Source organism: Mesoplodon densirostris, chromosome X (assembly GCF_025265405.1).
Source record: "Mesoplodon densirostris isolate mMesDen1 chromosome X, mMesDen1 primary haplotype, whole genome shotgun sequence".
Lineage (NCBI taxonomy): Eukaryota > Metazoa > Chordata > Mammalia > Artiodactyla > Ziphiidae > Mesoplodon > Mesoplodon densirostris.
The window spans coordinates 43,704,598-43,725,615 of NC_082681.1; the positions used below are offsets into that span (position 1 = coordinate 43,704,598).

A 21,018-nucleotide genomic window follows, 5' to 3' on the forward strand; every position below is an offset into this window, starting at 1 on the left:
TGGAAATTAACCAAAGGCACAGAACGAACTGAAAAGTATCGATTCAAAAATAACTAATGAACCTCAGTAAGAACACCAGTCTGTGAAGTTTTAACTTGAGGTTATTCCCATCCTCCCTCCCTTCCAAGCTCAGAGGTATGGTAGCCATGAAAGCCATCATTATCACACCAGTGGATCTTTTGGAACTTCATTAAAAGCCCCATCCCCAGAACACAGTCAATATTTTCACCAAACTAGCAGCTACCTGGAAAATTTCCATTCCTAGGGTGTTGTTATCATTTGATTTGACTCAGAGCCCAGCTCTATGTAAAAAGTCCTTTCGCCCGGGCATTCCAAGAAAACCATAGCAATCTTCTGATAATATCACAGCTGCCTAAGGCTCTGATTTCAATTAGGGGCAAACAAGAGCCTGGCTAAAAATTTAAAAGGAAGGCTTCCCTGTGGCCTGGTGGCACAGTGGTTGAGAGTCTGCCTGCCGATGCAGGGGACACGGGTTCGTGCCCCGGTCCAGGAAGATCCCACATGCCGCGGAGTGGCTGGGCCCGTGAGCCATGGCCACTGAGCCTGCACGTCCGGAGCCTGTGCTCTGCAACAGGAGAGGCCACAGCGGTGAGAGGCCCGCATACCACACACACACACAAAAATTTAAAAGGAAGACCTTGAAAATCAGATGGCCATAGGGGAACTTTGAAAGGTTCCAACATATTCTTGGGGATCTGAAAGTATGTATAAGTATACAAGACTGTGAACCTACCCAGGAAAGAAATGGGACAGGAGAAGGCCCCAGTCATTCAACTCTGGAAATAAGAAATGAAAACTAAGGCTGATTTATAAACTTCCTAAAGTATGAAGTATACCTTCACACAAAGATCCTCTTGGCAAAAGGTGGAGAACTTACTGGTTCAAGGCATTTAAGGAAATCTTCTGGCCCATCATTGGCTGACCACTGATTTAAACTGACTCAGGGGGTGATTTGAGGAAGCCATGCTTAAAAATGCAAACAAGAACTAAAAAAAAAAAAGGCAACCAACAAAAAAAAAATGTCCCAGAAGGGGCTTACTTCTTAGATTTTTTTAAACTAGGAATGGAAAGCAGCTATTTTATATATATATTCAAAGAACTAAAGGAAACTGTTTAAAAAAATAAAGGACCAAGTTTAAAAGTGGGCAAAATACCTAAGCAGTGACCTCACCAAAGAAGATATAAAGATGACAATCATATGAAAAGATGCTCAACATCATATGTCATTAGGTAATTGTAAATTTAAACAATGAGATACCATTTCACATCTATTAAAATGGCTAAAATCCAGAACACTGATAACACCAAGTGCTACTGGGGATGTGGAATAAGAAGAACTCTTATTCATTGCTGGCAGGAATACAAAGCAATACAGTACTTTAAGAGATGGTATGACAGTTTCTTATAAAGCTAAACATAGTCTTACCATATGATTCAGCAATTGTGCTCCTAGGTATGTACCATAATGAGTTGAAAACCTATGTCCACACAAAAACCTGCACATGAATGTTTATAGCAGCTTTATTCATAATTACCAAAAACTGGAAGCAACTAAGGTGTCCTTCAATAGGTGAATGGATAAACACTGGTATATCCAGAGAATGGAATATTTTTCAGCAATAAAAAGAAATAAACTATCAACAAAACTAAGAGCTGTTTTTTTTAAAAAAGATAAACAAAATTGACAAACCTTTAGCTAGATTTACCATGAAAAAAGAGAGGATTCAAACATAAAATTAGAAATGAAAGAGACTTTATGCCTGATGACACAGAAATTAAAAGGATCATAAGACATTACTTTGACCAATTATATGCCAACAAATGGGATGACACAGAAGAAATGGACAAATTCCTAGAGATATACAATCTACCAAGACTTAATAATAAAAAATAGAAAATCTGAACATAACCAGTAATATGTAAGGAAACTGAATCTAATACAAAACCTCTCAATAACAACAACAAAAAGCCCTGGACCAGATGTCATCATGGGTAAAATCTACCAAACATGTAAAGAAGAATTAACGTTAATCCTCAAACTCTTGCAAAAAATTAAATAGGAGGGAACACACCCAAACTCATTTTACAAGGCCAGCAGTCCCCTGAAACCAAATCCAGATGGGAACACTACAAGAAAAGAAAACTAGAGGCCAAAATCCCTGATTCATACAGATGCAAATATTCTCAACAAAATACTAGCAAACTGGATTCAACAGCACATTAAAAGGATCATACACCATGATCAACTGGGATTTATCCCTGGGAGGAAAGGATGGTTCAAAATACACAAATCAACAAAATGTGATACACCACATTAATAGAATGAAAGGTAAAAATCATATGATCATCTCAATAGATGCAGAAAAATTATTTGACAAATATTCAACATCCTTTCATAATAAAAACGCTCAATAAAGTGGGTATAGAAGAAACATACCTCAATATAATAAAGGCCATATATGACAAGCCCAAAGCTAACATCATACTCCATGGTGAAAAGTTGAAAGCTTTCTCTCTAAGATCAGAAACAAGATAAGGGTGCCCACTCTCACCACTCCTTTTCAACAAAGTACCATAAGTCCTAGCCAGAGAAACTAAACAAGAAAACAAATAAAAGTCATCTAAATCAGAGATAAAGTAAAACTGTTTGCTGATGACATGATCTTGTATAGAGAAAATCCTTAAGACTCTACCAAAAAACTATTAGAACTAATCAACAAACTCAGTAAACTTTCAGGATACAAAATCAGTTGTGTTTCTATACACTAACAATGAACTATCTGAAAAAAAATAAAGAAAACAATCTCATTTACATTAACATCAAAAACAATAAAATACCTAGGAATAAATTAACCAAGAAAGTGAAAATCTATACACCAAAACTGATAAAACACTGATGAAAGAAACTGATGAAGACACAAATAAATGGACAGACAACTTGTGTTCATGGATCAAAAGAATTAATATTGTGGGACTTCCCTGGTGGCGCAGTGGTTAAGAATATGCCTGCCAATGCAGGGGACACAAGTTCGAGCCCTGGTCCAGGAAGATCCAACTGCCATGGAGCAACTAAGCCCGTGTGCCACAACTACTGAGCCTGCACTCTAGTGCCCGTGAGCCACAACTACTGAAGCCCGCCTGCCTAGAGCCTGTGCTCTGAAACAAGAGAGGCCACCACAATGAGAAGCCCATGCACCACAATGAAGAGTAGCCCCTGCTCGCTGCAACTGGAGAAAGCCCACGTGCAGCAATTAAGACCCAACACAGTCAAAACATAGGTAAATAAATAAATATATTTTTTTAAAAAATTAATATTGTTAAAATGTCCATGCTGAAGGGTGGAGTCAAGATGGCATACTAGGAGTACGCGGAATTTACAGCTCCTCACAACTAGGGCACCTACCAGGCACTGGTGAGGGACTACAGACACCTAAGGGGACAGGAGGAGCCCCCAGTGACCAGGCTGTGGAATCTTGGTTCCCAGTCCAGAGGTCAGGTCCGAGTTCCTGTGGTGGGAGCTCTGAGTCCAAACCGCTGGACTAACAGAGAATCTCACACCCCAGGGAATATCAATCGGAGTGAGGCCTCCTGGAGGGCCTCATCACAGCACCAAGACCCAGCTCCATCTAACTGCCTGAAAACTCCAGTGCTGGATGTGTCAGGCCAAACAACCAGTAAGACAGGAATAGAGCATCACCCATCAAAAAAAAAAAAAAGAAATGACAAAAAAATTTGTTACAGATGAAGGAGCAAGGTAAAAACCTATAAGACCAAATAAATGAACATGAAATAGGCAACCTACCTGAAAAAGAATTCACAGTAATGACAGTGGAGATGACCCAAAATCTCAGAAACAATGGAGAAAATACAAGAAACATTTAACAAGGATCTAGAAGAAATAAAGAGCAGACAAACAGTGATAAACAATACAATTACTGAAACTGAAAATATTCTACAAGGGACAAATAACAGAATAACTGAGGCAGAAGAACAGATAAGTAAGCTGGAAGATAAAATGGTGGAAATAACTGCCAGGAAGCAGAAAAAAGAAAAAAGAATGAAAAGAATTGAGGACAGTCTCAGAGACCTCTGGGACAACATTAAACGCACCAATATTCGAATTATAGGGGTCCCAGAAGAAGAGAAAAAGAAAGGATCTGAGAAAATATTTGAAGAGATTATAGTTGAAAACTTCCCTAACATGGGAAAGGAAATAGTTAATCAAGTCCAGGAAGCACAGAGAGTACCATACAGGATAAACCCAAAGAGAAACATGCCAAAACACATATTAATCAAACTATCAAAAATTAAATACAAACAAAAATATTGAAAACAGCAAGGGAAAAGCAACAAATAACATACAAGGGAATCCCCATAAGGTTAAGAGCTCATTTTTCAGCAGAAACTCTGCAAGCCAGAAAAGAGTGGCAGGACATATTTAAAGTGATGAAAGGGACAGGAACCAAGATGGCAGAGTAGAAGGACGTGCTCTCACTCCCTCTTGTGAGAACACCAGAATCACAACTAGCTGCTGGACAATCACTGACAGGAAGACACTGGAACACACCAAAAAAGATACCCCACATCCAAAGACAAAGGAGAAGCCAAAGTGAGATGGTAGGAGGGGTGCAATCTCAGTAAAATCAAATCCCATAATTGCTGGGTGGGTGACTCACACACTGGAGAACACTTATACCACAGAAGTCCACCCACTGGAGTGAAGGTCCTGAGCCCTACATCAGGTTCCCAAACTGGGGGTCTGGCAAAGGGAGGAGGAATTCCTAGAGAATCAGACTTTGAAGGCTAGTGGGATTTGACTGAAGGACTTTGACAGGACTGGGGGAAACAGATACTCCACTCTTCCTGGGCACACACAAAGTAGTGTGGGCATCAGGACCCAGGGGAAGGAGCAGTAATCCCAGGGGAGACTGAACCAGACCTACCTGCTAGTGTTGGGAGGGTCTGCTGCAGAGGCAGGCGGTGGCTGTGGCTCACGGTGGGGACAAGGACACTGGAGGCAGAAGTTCTGTGAAGTACTCCTTGGTGTGAGCCCTCCCAGAGTCCACCACTAGCCCCACCAAACAGCCCAGGTAGGCTCCAGTGTTGGGTTGCATTAGGTCAAAGAACCAACAGGGAGGGAACCCAGCCCCACCCATCAGCAGACAAGAGGATTAAAGTTTTGCTGAGCTCTGCCCACCAGAGTAACACTCAGCTCTACCCACTACCGGTCCCTCCCATCAGGAAACTTGCACAAGCCTCTTAGATAGCCTCATCCACCAGAGGGCAGACAGCAGAAGCAAGGAGAACTACAATCCTGCAGCCTGTGGAACAAAACCACATTCACAGAAAGATAGACAAGATGAAAATGCAGAGGGCTATGTACCAGATGAAGGAACATGATAAAACCCCAGAAAAACAAGTACATGAAGTGGAGATAGGCAACCTTCCAGAAAAAGAATTCAGAATAATGATAGTGAAGATGATCCAGGACCTCAGAAAAATAATGGAGGCAAGATCAAGAAGATGCAAGAAATGTTTAACAAAGACCTAGAAGAATTAAAGAACAAACAGAGACGAACAATAAAATAACTGAAATGAAAACTACACTAGAAAGGGGCTTCCCTGGTGGTGCAGTGGTTGAGAATCTGCCTGCCAGTGCAGCGGACACAGGTTCCAGCCCTGGTCTGGGAAGATCCCACATGCCGCGGAGCAACTAGGCCCATGAGCCACAACTACTGAGCCTGTGCGTCTGGAGCTTGTGCTCCGCAACAAGAGAGGCCGCGACAGTGAGAGGCCTGTGCACCACAATGAAGAGTGGCCCCCGCTCGCTGCAACTGGAGAAAGCCCATACACAGAAACGAAGACCCAACACAGCCAAAAATAAATAAATAAATAAATAAATAAAATTTAAAAAAAACTACACTAGAAGGAATCAATAGCAGAATGACTGAGGCAGAAAAACGGATAAGTGACCTGGAAGACAGAATGGTGGAATTTACTGCTGCGGAACAGAATAAAGAAAAAAGAATGAAAAGAAATGAAGACAGCCCAAGAGACCTCTGGGACAACATTAAACACAAAAACATTTGCATTATAGGGGTTGCAGAAGTAGAAGAGAGAGAGAAAGGACCAGAGAAAATCTTTGAAGAGGTTATAGACAAAAACTTCCCTAACATGGGAAAGGAAATAGCCACCCAAGTCCAGGAAGTGCAGAGAGTCCCAGGCAGGATAAACCCAAGGAGAAATATGCTGAGACACACAGTAATCAAACTGACAAAAATAAAACACAAAGAAAAGTTACTGAAAGCAACAAGGGAAAAATGACAAATAACATACAGGAGAACTCCCATAAGGTTAACAGCTGATTTCTCTGCAGAAACTCTACAAGCCAGAAGGGATTGGCATGATATACTTAAAGTGATGAAAGGGAAGAACCTACAATGAAGATTACTCTCCCCGGCAAGGATCTCATTCAGATTCGACGGAGAAATCCAAAGGTTTACAAACAAGCAAAAGCTAAGAGAATTCAGCACCACCAAGCCAGCTCTACAACAAATGCTAAAGGAACTTCTCTAAGTGGGAAACACAAGAGAAGAAAATGACCTACAAAAACAAACACAGAACAATTAAGAAAATGGTCATAGGAACATACATATAGATAATTACCTTAAACGTGAATGGATTAAATGCTCCAACCAAAAGACACAGGCTTGCTGAATGGATACAAAAACAAGACCCATATATATGCTGTCTATAAGAGACCCACTTCAGACCTAGGGACACATACAGACTGAAAGTGAGGGGATGGAAAAAGATATTCCATGCAAATGGAAATCAGAAGAAAGCTGGAATAGCAATACTCATATCAAATAAAATAGACTTTAAAATAAAGAATGTTACAAGAGACAAAGAAGGACACTACATAATGACCAACGGATCAATCCAAGAAGAAGATATAACAATTATAAATATATATGCACCCAACATAGGAGCACCTCAATACATAAGGCACCTGCTAACAGCTATAAAAGAGGAAATCGACAGTAACAGAATAATAGTGGGGGACTTTAACACCTCACTTACACCAATGGACAGATTATCCAAAATGAAAATAAATAAGGAAACAGAAGCTTTAAATGACACAATAGACCAGATAGATTTAATTGATATTTATAGGACATTCCATCCAGAAACAGCAGATTACACTTTCTTCTCAAGTGTGCATGGAACATTCTCCAGGATAGATCACATCTTGGGTCAAACATCAAGCCACAGTAAATTTAAGAAAACTGAAATCATATCAAGCATCTTTTCTGACCATAACACTATGAGATTAGAAATGAATTACAGGGAAAAAAACGTAAAAAACACAAACACATGGAGGCTAAACAATACGTTACTAAATAACCAAGAGATCACTGAAGAAATCAAAGAGGAAATGAAAAAACACCTAGAGACAAATGACAGAGAAAAAAATGATGATCCAAATCCTATGGGATGCAGCAAAAGCAGTTCTAAGAGGGAAGTATATAGCTATACAAGCCTACCTCAAGAAACAAGAAAAACCTCAAATAAACAATCTAACCTTACACCTAAAGGAACTAGAGAAAGAAGAACAAACAAAACCCAAAGTATATGTATGTGGAAATCCATTGTGCCCACACCATTTGTTGAATAGACTATATTTCCCTCTTTGCATTTATTTGGCACTCTGTTGAAAAATCAATTGACCAGGGACTTCCCCAGTGGCACAGTGGTTAAGAATCTGCCTGCCAATGCAGGGGACACAGGTTCAATCCCTAGTCTCGGAAGATCCCACATGCCGCAGAGCAACTAAGCCTATGCTCCACAACTACTGAGCCTGTGCTCTGGAGCCTGCGAGCCACAACTACTGAGCCCATGTGCCACAACTACTGAAGCCCACGCACCTAGAGCCCATGCTCGGCAACAAGAGAAGCCACTGCAATGAGAAGCCCACACACCACAACGAAGAGTAGCCCCCACTCACCACCACTAGAGAAAGCCCGCACGCAACAACGAAAACCCAACGCAGCCAAAAATAAAATTAATTTTAAAAAATCAATTGACCATAAATGTAAGATTTTATTTCAAGACTCTCAATTCTACTACACTGATCTATATGTCTAACCTTACACCAGGATCATGCTGTCTTGTTTACTACAGCTGTGTAGTAAGTTTTGAAATTGAGAATTGTGAGTCCTCCAACTTTGTTCTTCCTCTTGAATACTGTGTTAGCTATTCTGGGTCCCTTGCATTTCCACATTATTTTTATGATCTCCAAAGCTTTACTCTGAATACATATCAGTTACCCAGCTTCTGTGGATTGTAACTATACCAGAAGTCTGAAGTTACCACTAGAGGTACTAAAAAAAGGCTCACTTAACATCATCCCTTTAACTTTAGTAGCTTAAGAAAGATGAAAAGAATGTTCATGACTAAGGTGGAGGAAAAGTAGAAGTTTAGGGTAAAGCAGTCCAGTAGTATTTCACCTTGAAACCCACGAAGCCAACAAGACCTAGAGGGTTGGAAGTTAAGAGGATTCAGGGAAAGTTTAAAAGGAGTATTCAAATCAATGTCTGAATATAAGGGTAGGACAGAAGAATCTTACAAAGGAAAAAACTACTAGTGAGTATACGTCCAATATTACAACACTTTTCTTTTTTAAAAAGCTTGTTTTGACAAGTCTACTTTACTATTAATGTTACATTTTGCTGTTCTAATGAGGGATTATGTTTTTGCAAAACCGACTTAAAAATTCATGTTTGGAGTCTGGGTCTCAAGCAAAGTACATTCCCTTAATTTAGGCCATATGACTGAGGAACCAGTTTATCTATTAGTAGTATATCTAAACTACAGGAAAAGTAGCCAAGAAGGAAAAGAAAAATTAACCCTTATGTTATGAAACCCCAAACATCAATATATAAAAGGGATGACAAGTGTGCTGCTTCTATCCATGATTACCTTTTAAGTATTCACAAAAATCACATTAACATATTCACCTTCAAAGATGTTGGTTTAAATCAATTTAATATTTGAATTGTTTGAAGAGCATAATAAAGTATTCAGGAAACTAAGCTTAAATAACTTAACTTTTTTTTTTGGCTCTGGCTCTTTTGAATGGGAGGATTTTACCCCATGGCCATACCAATTTTATATATCCATTTATTCGGGTGCTCACACTTGTGACAGTTATAAATTTGGCACTCATCAGACATTTAGTGTCTGAGCAAAATCCAATCACATGAGGAAGCAACACAGGTTGTTGACTTTATAACAGGTATTCTTAGACTTGGTTTGCTTTTTGGTATCTGCTATTGACTTTAGAAATAGCAAATGCCTTCTAAAGGTGAAGAAAAGGCAGGTTAAAGATTAATATTTCTTTATGTGTAACTTTTCTACAAACTATTAGATTTAAATTAGAATATCTCACAAACTCAGCATAATAATGATGGTTGGGGGCCAGAGTTGACCTGTAAGATAAAAAATGACAGCAAAAATACAAGGAAATACTTCTCTTAGATATCAGAAGCTTATCTTAAAATAGGCTCCTGTTCATAGCACGTAATTTTAAATTGGCGCTAATTTTATTTTTAATAAAACTTCTGATTTCCTAACGTTGAAATAAATCTACTCCACACAGCCTAATTTATATTATAGTTACAGAAAACATATTACTTTATTCTTATTAAGGCAAACAAACACCAGTTGTGTGGGTTAAACTATTATTCTTATCTGCATTACTGTGTAGGATAAGGAAGCCATTACTTCTAATTTAAAAAACTTAGAAAGATAGGGCTGGTTATGAAAACTAATGAAACAAGTATGTTTATATATGCTTTGATAATCTGTAGAAGATATTTGCCCTTCTAAACACTTCAATGCATACATAGCTCAATTTCTACCTCTTCTTGACATTCTATAGTTCCCATGATCCACTTATAATGTAGTCTCAAAGCATCAAGTAAAGGAACTTTAGCAGTATTTTCCCTCTTAGGCCACTTTGCTTAAAATTAAGCTAAAAGGGCCCACTTTTCTTTCATTTAGTATAGTTTTGAAAAATTACCATATCTGGTAATATTTCTTGAGTATATGTGTTAATAAAAAATAAAAAAAATAATGTGTTTTCTAAGCATTTGATTAGAATTTTTCAAAACCTGTGTATGCACCCAGATTTTAATATAACTTAACAAAATGTGGAGAATTTTAATTGACATATTTAAAAATTTAGACAGAACTGGTACGTACGTACAATCCCAATTGTTTCTGGGAGCATTTGTTCTTTTTTTTTTTTTTTTTTTTTTTGCGGTACGCAGGCCTCTCACTGTTGTGGCCTCTCCCGTTGCGGAGCACAGGCTCCGGACGCACAGGCTCAGCGGCCATGGCTCACGGGCCCAGCCGCTCCGCGGCATGTGGGATCTTCCCGGACCGGGGCACGAACCCGTGTCCCCCGCATCGGCAGGCGGACTCTCAACCACTGCGCCACCAGGGAAGCCCCAGGGAGCATTTGTTCTTTGTATCACATTTTGATGTACTCACAGGAAAAATTTCCTAGTCCTTCTTGTATTCATATTTAGATTTGTTGATTTAAATTTCTTTGAGATTTAGAATAAAAAGTCTTGTTGTTTGTGTAAATTTTACCAGATTTGGTAAAATTACAGAATATATTTTTTCTTTTTGTTTTAGTATGCTAGGTATAGCTATAAAATAGTGTAACGACAGGGCTTCCCTGGTGGCGCAATGGTTGAGAGTCCGCCTGTCAATGCAGGGGATACGGGTTCATTTAGAAATCAAATGGAACCAGCTCCTATTTAACAAGCTCTCTCTTTACTCTTTTAAAAAATGTACTATAAATAAAGCTAGACATATACAGATAACACTAAAACAAGTTAATATTCTTCCTCATTGCTAAGATAAAAATCTTCAGGGAAAATAGAATGTTATGACAATTTTTAAAAAATACATTTCCAAGCACCCAGTATACCAACTGGTATTTTGTACATATCTTTATTAAAACCTTTAAAAATGGGTAAGAGAAACTAGAAAGCTTAGAACTTTGACATACATCTGAAAAGATGGTAAACATGTTGAAACAAAATCCTTTCTTAACTGCTGAGTATATCCAACTATTAGAGGGGCCTGAGAGTTTTCAGGGGAAAAAATTCCAGTTATTCAGGTTTAAGAGACACAGATAAATTAAAGAAGGAAAGATAAGCAGAGCATTACATCCAACATACAGACTGAATCTGAAATGGACTAGGACAGAAAAACAAAAGTGAGATAAGCAAGAATATGGCAGCAAGACTGATCAGATTTTACTTATGTCCTCACATCAAACTATGGTATATCCTGGGTATATATTTGAAGAGAATGAAAGATTAGTAAATTGGGGCAAGAAAACTCTTAATGGCCAACATGAAAGTTCTGTGTCTGTAACTGAGATACACATATTTTTTAAATTATGTTTTCTTTGTGCTTTTCTATTATCAAAGGAAGAGTTAGTCTTGTCAATCCTGCATTCTAATTGACTTAGCATAATATTTTCAGTCTCCGCTCTGGAGAAAGTAAAAGCCTCTATATTCCAATCCAAGTAAAATAATATAGCCAGTAAAGCCAATGTTGATTTTTTCTTTGAATTTTTAATTAAAATATAAGTAGTTATAATGTGATGTTTTATCAATCTATTAAAACATGAGATTCCTTGGCATTGAAAAAGAAAATTAATTTGGGCCTCCCTGGTGGCGCAGTGGTTGAGAGTCCGCCTGCCGATGCAGGGGATACGGGTTCGTGCCCCGGTCTGGGAGGATCCCATATGCCGCGGAGCGGCTGGGCCTGTGAGCCATGGCCGCTGGGCCTGTGCATCCGGAGCCTGTGCTCCGCAACGGGAGAGGCCACAACAGTGAGAGGCCCGCATACAGCAAAAAAAAAAAAAAAAAAAAAAAAAAAAGAAAATTAATTTGAACTGAAACTATCTATATTTCCATAAAAGACAAACATCAAAATCAGGCTTTTAATCACCCTCTGCCAAGAATATATGCCTTCTCTAGTATTTTACTAGTAAATAGATATGTCACTATTTTGCTTTGGCCTAGATTATGCAAATAAGGCTGACCTACTTGATGTTAAATAAAAAGATAGATTGTCTCTCTACAGCAATAAGAGGAAAGTCCTTTTTCAATGCATTATTGAATTCTCAAATATAGTTTGAGTTGTTAAAAGCCATGTTATGTGAAAGTACAAGGAGTGTATATATGATAAATCACAAATATAGTCAAGAAAGATCAAATGATAATAATTTTTTTTAAAGTCTGAGTTCCTAAAAAAAGATAAAGTCCTTAATTCTCACTTCTGCTTTATGATGTGCCTTAGAGAATATAATTTCTTTGGTATTCATCTTTTAAAAAAACTCAACCTAAGTATAAATAGGAAAGGTACTATGAGTTCCTTCTGAAAGTATGGACCACACAAAACACAAACCTTTTTATCAAAATGACTTGATTGCTAGATACTTACCTCTGTGCTAATATCGTGATACTGAGTTGAAGCTGCCCCGCACTTGAGCCTGAGTTTTGCCACCAATTGCTCAAATTCTTTAACTTCACTGAAGCGAAAAGCTGTTTTTCCTTTGACGCTAATGATGACAGATTTGCTGGAATCATTTGTCTTATCTATAGCTAAGACCTGGGGGATGAAAACATAAATGAATCACATTTTCCCTTGTTACTGACAAGGTCAGGCAAAATGTGTTTAGCTTATTTTTTTGTGGCTACAAGTTTTGGTCTGTGGTAGGACTTAGTAAGAAACAGACTTTGGGTACTAGTTGTACCACTAATACAAGCAACCTTGGTGCAAGGTATTTCACTTCTAAAGGAAAAGGTTTGACTAACATGTAACCTTTAAAAATGACAAAACAAATGTAAAAATTCAGTGCCACAATACGGGCAATTGATTTCTGAATTACACAAAAGCTATCAATTCTATTCTTTCTGACCATGTGTATCAAATATGGTAGTATAAATTTTGGTATCCATGTCATAAACATCTGAGTGATCATGCTCCATGTTGAGTCATCCCAAACCCTTATCTTGTTTATTAATTTTTATTTTTTTTCTTTTTTCATTTTCAATAAGAGCTATAAGGCTCTTATCCTAGTACTCTTATCCTCAAGAATGGTATCTTATCCTGAGGAATATAACTGCACTTAAAAATGATTATTTAAAATTACTAAAAGGATGTTGCATATTGAGTTTTTAATAATTTACAGAATTAAAGGATATTTTACTCTGTGAATGGTAACATTTTTGAACTAAAAACTGATATGTAACTAAATTTATTTTACCTCTCGTAATGGAATGATTACACTACATAGATTGCCATCCTGGCTAGCAAAGCAGATATAGTTTTCTGAGATGCACATTTTTCCATGAGTGTTGAAGTGGCTGAATGGTACCCATAAGAAACATTCATGTACTTCTTTCAAAGTCTCTTCTTTGGGCAGCCTAAAAAAAGCATTAAACTGCTCACTGTGGGCTCGATTTTCCAGACCTCTATAGGAAAGAAAAAAAGGGGGGGCTCAAATGATGACTTCTAAAGTATACACATGTCCATATTGATTAATCTAAATGCACTGTAAAGCAGAATGATTAAGCACTACATGCTATGTTCTTCAACAAATTATGAAATGGAAGAAACACTGATTCCTAACCAATTTATTTTGTTTGTTCTCTTTTCCAATTTTGTATTATTAGTAGTAGATTACAATGCACAACAGTTAGAGGTGATGTAGGTCTTCAAACCATCTATTAAAGGGTGATTTTCTGGAAGATTACTATATTATTATATATTCACAACATGTGAGTATGGCTAAAATCAATCTTGGCAGACAATAATTTTTACATCTGGTTATCAGAAAATCAAAAGAGTTACCCAGTTCAAACAAAATAAAATAATGAAAACTTATGGCATCAAAATTTAGATGGGAAGACTAGTCCATAAAAATAATATTAAAATTAAGTGAAGCAAAAATGTAAATGAATGTTTAAAAAATTCAAAAGTAGAGGCAAGATAAAACAACACTGCTTGCACAGTATTGGGCACAGAATGGGTGTCAATAAATACAGATGACTTGTTAACTGATACATAAGTATATAAATAAAAAACAATTGCTTAAAATAGCACAATTTTTCTAGAGGCACTAAACACTTGTGCTAAGCAGCAATGCCATCTGGGGTAGTGAGTAAATTATGCAAGTTCGAACTCAAAGCCAACAAAGTTAAAACTAAATTTATCCTTCCAGCATATACTATTTGAATATGTGGCAGTTCACCATGTCTTTCAAAAATAATTCTGATAAATATGAACAGAGAACCACATTAATTTTTACCTCACTTAAATTGTAATTTGGTGGGCTATTTCACTATTATTTAAAAGGATAAGGACTTTTTACATGAATGAAAAGATGTCCATGATACATTATTTTAAGGGGGAGAAAAAGCAGATTGTAGAATAATATGTGATGTTTAGGTCCCCTCCATGCTTTTGGCAAAAAGTTTTAATTCATGCATTAAAAGGCCTGGAAGGATATACACTGAATTTAGCTATTGTAATACATATTAGTAAAAACAATAAGCCAAATCAATAAAGATACTCCAGTTTATAAAAAAGTCATTTGGAGACTAAGTCTAAATAAGCTATTGTTCTTTTTAACTTACTAGAAAAAAGGATTTAGATATATACAATTTTCAATAGGCTCTTTTAAAACTGCACATAGACAAAAATGAATTTCCTACACCTCATTTAAATACAGACCTGGTAATGAATAACTCATTGATAGATGGCCTTTTAGAATATTTTAAGGGAAATAAAATGGCTAAAAATGTTTGTTTATGGTGGCCAATCAAAAACAACCTACAAAAACAAATGCCTCACTATAACATAACATAAACTGTATTTTTTTTTTTTTTTTTTTTTTTTTTGCGGTACGCGGGCCTCTCACTGCTGTGGCCTCTCCCGTTGCAGAGCACAGGCTCCGGACACGCAGGCTCAGCGGCCATGGCTCACGGGCCCAGCCGCCCCACGGCATGTGGGATCCTCCCAGACCGGGGCACGAACCCGTTTCCCCTGCATCGGCAGGCGGACTCTCAACCACTGCGCCACCAGGGAAGCCCCATAAACTGTATTTTTAATCCTTATAGAGTTCTATTTATAAATCATGCACACTGGGACCTAATTTTGGTAATAAGGTGTAAAAAAATTCACCTCGCTGATCTATTTCCAGAAAAGCAGGAAGGCTCACAAAGGAACCCTTATGTATATAGCTTTTAGGAATGGTTTAAGAATAGGCAAGAGGAACAACTGTACCCAAGTTAGGGCTATGTAGCCATCACACAACCATCCAGGTCACTTGTTCTGGTCTATCCATAGGACTGCAGCTTAGGTTTGCCTCATTTACACTTTCCCATACAGTCTATACTCTCATCCTTCTCGCCAGAAGTGGTTCTCACTAGCTATTTCTGGATCCTCTCCGCCCTCCCTCCCCTTTGGCATGCTCAGCTCACTTCAGTCAACTGTTCTGAGTGTTGAGCAGGATGAAATGGCTCTGGTCAGTTTCAGCAAACCAAATACAGTGGCAAACAGCTACCAGACAGATACTTCTGATGCAGGCATTAATAATGATTAACATTTATCTAGTGCTTTATATTTTACAAAGTGCTTTCAAACGTTATAGTGCTCATTCCTCACAAGTGCTCTCTGAGGTACAAATGACTGCTGAGAAAACTGAGGTCCTGAGAGATTATGACTTGTCCCAGGGTTGCTCTACTCTCATTCTGAAGTGCATGTTCCATTGACTCTTCTACTAACTTACCCTTTTAATAAAAAGTGAAACTGTTGGCGGTGGGGGGGGATGGTGGGAGAGGGAAATATTGGCAGTTTGGGATTAGCAGATGCAAACTATTATATATAGGATGGATAAACAACAAGGTCCTACTGTATAGCACAGGAAACTATATTCAATATCCTGTGATAAACCATAATGGAATGGAGAGGATAGTATTTGTGAAATGCACATAAATAAACTAAAAAAAACCCACACATCTATGATTACTCCAAAGAAAAACTATCATATAACATAGAACAATTAATTTTTTTTAAGAACAGTTAACTTTTAATGCTATTCAATGCTACCATTCTTTGGTCAAACAATACTTAAAAAGTAAATATTAATTAAGCTTTGAATACCTTTTAGTAATTTGTAGAGGATCGTCAAGGATTGGGTCATTATCAAATGTTTCCTTATCAAAAATTCTTTTTATAGCATAGTTTGCCAGCTGTTCCATAAGAAGGTATGTTTTGTTAATATGCAAAAACATTGAAAAGTAGTGATTCTCTCCTTGGGAACACACATGAATACTCTCTGTCAGTATGACATTTGAAGTCTTTTCAAGTTTTGAGACCGCATCCCAGGAGATAATGAGTTTTACTGCAAATAAGAATTATAAGCAGATATGATTAAATTTCTCAATGTTGATTCATATTTATCAATCAGGTCTTTCCAAACAATAGTTAACCACTTGAAAAATGCTATGAACAACTAAAATATTTTAGAGTTCAAGATATTAGTTAAAATTTTGAAGCATAACAATGAACATACAATAATTGGTGATCCTAGGAACAGATATAATTTTAAATAATTTTTAATTTTTTCTGATTTGATATTTAAACCTGATATTAAATTTGATATTTCAATTTACACAATTATATAACCATTGGTGTAAAAGCTATACATGTGCTATGAACAGTACTGTTTGATTCTTCTTTGTAACTGTGAGCCATTAGGTACTATGACTACTACATGTATATTGTATGTTTAAAACAAGTATTAAAACATAGATTAAAGAAAGTAGGTAGTTTAGAACAAGTGAAAGAAAGGAGTCACATGCTAGATCATCATCATCATTTAATATTCATTTGTCTCCCACAATATGCAAGGCATTCTATACACAATTCTAATGGTTCTTATGTTAAACAACCAGTCTTAAAAGTATTCTTTCCCTAGATGAAGTGAACTTTTTAATATACAGTATAATTACCCTTAATATCTATCCTATTACTTTATATGCAACCTAACACCACCACAGAGTTGGTAGGTCAGTCTGCAAGTTCAAAGTCATAGTAAGCAACAGAAACCACTTACTTTCTGATCCCAACAAAAAAGAATAGAAGCTCAGAAAGTTGGTGCTAAGATACAGCCAACCCTGACAAGGAACCCGTCCTTTCCAATAACTGCACGAGTAATAGGTCACTAACTTTTCCTGCTCTGGTAAACCAAAACATTTTTCAAATTTCAAAAGGGCTTCTCGAAATTTCTCAGGGTCATCTTCTTTTGCAAAAGAATGTTTTCCCTCTTCAGCAATTAATCCCTAAAGGAGACAAAATATTTTCTGAAAGTTAGTAATTACCTACCAACAAAAATATCTCTCACATATTTAAACAATTCATTGAATAAAACTGTGTACACACACACACACACACACACACGCATGTGCACACATATCTCTTAGGACAGAGGTGAGCAGATTTTGTTTAATTTTGTAATTAGGCTTTTTCTAATACCTCACAAGGAGCTACCACAAATAGAGGTGCTAAATATTATTTTGATTGAGTGAAGGGTTCATTCAAACTGCAAACTCAAGAGATTCTGAAATGAAAATATCCCTAATAGCACTCACAAGGGCACCAAAGACTAACCGCTAACTTTAACAATGTCTTTAGTTCTGATTCTGATATTCATATATGTGCTTCTGCCAATCCTGAAAGGTAGCAGTAAAACAATGACCTGCCATGCAGCTTTGATCCTCAAATAAGAGGGTCAAAGACTTTAGTATTCCATCTACAAAATATATCCATGCCACTTACTCTTATCTTTCCTTGTACAAAATTAGTAATATCTTCATTAGAATCAAACACAGACAAGGTCTTCATGATATTTTGTTCTAACCATTCCCAATGTTTGGTTATTTCTTCTCTGTTGGCTCCTGATTCATAATAAAAGAGAATGAAAGACTCAAAGAAAACTCCACACACAAAAAACTGCTCTTGATATTTATAAGCTCAGTTTTAAAAGAAATAAAATTATATTTGCTCATTTTCAAAAATGATCATCATAAAAGAATAGGGGTACTACATTTATTCTCTATTTCATCACTATATGTGGGTAGGAACACTATAAGTAGAAAGGATAAAATATTTAAGGAAAGTGGAGAAAAGTAAATACAACTCATGAGAAAAGATATAAAATTCTGAAAACAAGGTGCCAGTAACTGGTGCCTACGGTAACCAGTGCTTTTAAGAGAATATATAGAGTACCAGAATATAAACATACATAATTTAATCTTTGGCCTTCAAATAATACAGTCAGTACTGTGCCTATCTGTGTGACTGAAAACAGCATGCACATGACAATCCTATGCACACTGTGTAAATGTGGATTTCAACTGTGGCAACTCTATCTCAGAAAGTATGAAGCCTTTGCTCAGAGTCAACTCCTTCATTAAAACGTCTGGTCAACTTAAAGAAATTTTATGAAAGAGGTTAGAAATCCTGTAGCAAGGTTAAATCCTTGTGACCTCCTGCATCAGTGTTAGGTGGTTTATTGAGGGTCAGACTAAATACTACACTTAGCTCTGGGTTGCTTTGGCTTGAAGAACATTTCAATATCTATCAATTTCCCCCTATAATCCATATACCTTTAAGATCTCTCTAGCACTGCAGATTATACAAATCTCATTCAAAAGAAATATCCTGACTTCTAAGTATGTTTTATGATATATGGAAGTGATACATTAAAAAATTATTGACACTGCAAAATCGCCTATTTCCTACAGTTCAGTTAGAATTGTATCCATGTTTCTCAAGTCATCATACCATGTGTAATATCTTTCTTTAATGAACAACAAATAAAAGCCATGGGGAAATTTTAAGGCCTTTATTTTGGTCCTTTAGGTATAAAGAAGCTTCATTAGTAGGTAACTACTGTATTTCTGTATGAGGTTAATTTGGGGGAATAAGTTGTATTATCATCCATTTTTTTAAGTAAAAAAGGATATTTTTTTCTAAATAATTTCTACCAACCAGATTTAGAGTTGAGGTTATAGACATCTCATGATGTCAGCAGGTGTAATATCTTCTGCATTTAGTTTAAACAGCATTCAATTTAAAAGAGCCAGGAGAAAACACTCACCAGAAACACTAAAGGAAGTTTAGAGGGAGATGCACAAAACAAGCCACACATTTAAAAAAATTAATTGTATGCTGTATGTTCACACACATGAACTGTCCAGAAATTGACAGGCTTTTATTTTTTTAAAAAAGTATGTATACTTAAAAGAAATGGGGGGAGAAGGGAGAAAGAATGAGAAAAAGGCAGCCTTTCAACATTAAAAAACCCACAAATCTCAGATTCTAATTTAGACCAACATTGTAGTGGCATCATAAAAGAAGTAAACTGTCACTGTATATATTTTTTTAATTTTGAGTTTCTTTGTTAGGAAGAACCATCCTAATTCCTTTTCTACCACAAAAGATATATGTGGAAGCATCTGAACCACCCCAACATAGATGAATATGTAGCATTATGTGTAAGATATCCCTTCATATTTCAAGGATATGGTGCCTTTTGCGAGAAAGTCGGTGTGTAACTAAAAAAGGTTCAGATTTTTAGGCTTAAATTTTCTTAGGGATCAACCTTTAAGTTTGGAACTTGATTCTCCTCATCTGAGTTATTAGAGATGAAACAAAGTACTTCATGGGGGAGGTTCTCATCTTCCTAGCAGTTGGGTTAAGCAGGAGAGGTATTGGGTTGGCCCATACGTTCGTTTGGGTTTTTCCATAAGATGGTATGGAAAACCCAAACGAACGTTTAGGCCAACACAATAAGTTAAAGAAAGGAGTCATACAGCAGTAGCACTAAGCAAAATTTACTCTGAATCAGCACTGCTGGAACACATGCTTTAGGTTCCTCACATTAATGGACTTTTAAAAAATAATTTATAATCCTTCTTAAATAAATAGATATCTTTCTAGTCTCTCAAATAGAGCTGCACATTTAACTCGTTTCTAAATCAAAACAACTGGGGAGATTCTATTCCCATATAAGTCATTACAGAGTATTGAGTAGAGTTCGCTGTGCTGTACAGCAGGTTCTTATTAGTTATCTATTTTATATATAGTAGTGTATATATGTCAATCCCAATCTCCCAATTTATCCCTCACCCCACCCCGTTTCCCCCTTCGTAAGCATACATTTGTTTTCTACATCTGTGACTCTGTTTGTAAATCAACTATACTCCAATAAAAATCAATTAAAAAAAACTGGGAAGTATAAGTAAATTTAAATATTCAATTTCTTAAGATCCTTATTTGTTTGAATTCCATGTTTTAAAAATCATACTCACCACAAGCAATTGACAGGTAAACTTGAGAATCTGGTGTCTGGTGTAGGATGCGAAATGGAGCTACTTTAGCAGTGGAGTCTAAGACTGAATCAAGAGTCCCAACCAGAAGCCCTATTGTAATAAAGAGACTGGTGAAACAAGGATTTTACAAGAGATAAAATCAATATCGCTTCATATGACTAACAACCAATGTTTTTTTTTTTAATTTCTAGCCCAAAGCTTCCTTATAGAGATTTTTCTTAAAGAAAAAATATACTCAGGATGAAGAGATCACGCTGCTCCAATGTCAGTAGTTCCTGAAAATATTATCTTTCAATAAAAGAATAAGTCAGGTTCAGTTGTCTAAACCTCATGATATATTTGCAGCACTTATTTACCTCCTTTACAAGGCTGTGTATAGAGCAGGTAAGAATGTAGATTCTGGTACCAGAGATTACCTAGGTTTGAATCCTGGCTCTGGTACTTACTTGTGTCAACTTGAGCCAGGTGTAATTACATTTTCTTCATCCTCATTTGTAAAATAAGG

General features: G+C 36.7%; 1 protein-coding gene across 3 annotated transcripts in view; it reads right to left on the bottom strand.

The window, feature by feature from the left end:
- TBC1D8B (TBC1 domain family member 8B) overlaps positions 1–21,018 on the bottom strand; it is a 69,584-nt gene that overhangs the window by 32,677 nt on the left and 15,889 nt on the right. For all 3 annotated transcript variants that reach the window (XM_060086586.1, XM_060086585.1, XM_060086587.1), the window contains exons 2-7: positions 20,493–20,603; positions 17,956–18,074; positions 17,234–17,459; positions 16,279–16,519; positions 13,379–13,586; positions 12,553–12,720 (exon numbers count right to left, since the gene is read on the bottom strand). In XM_060086586.1, the coding sequence (XP_059942569.1) occupies positions 12,553–12,720; positions 13,379–13,586; positions 16,279–16,519; positions 17,234–17,459; positions 17,956–18,074; positions 20,493–20,603 (1,073 nt within the window). The remainder of the gene's footprint in view (positions 1–12,552; positions 12,721–13,378; positions 13,587–16,278; positions 16,520–17,233; positions 17,460–17,955; positions 18,075–20,492; positions 20,604–21,018) is intronic.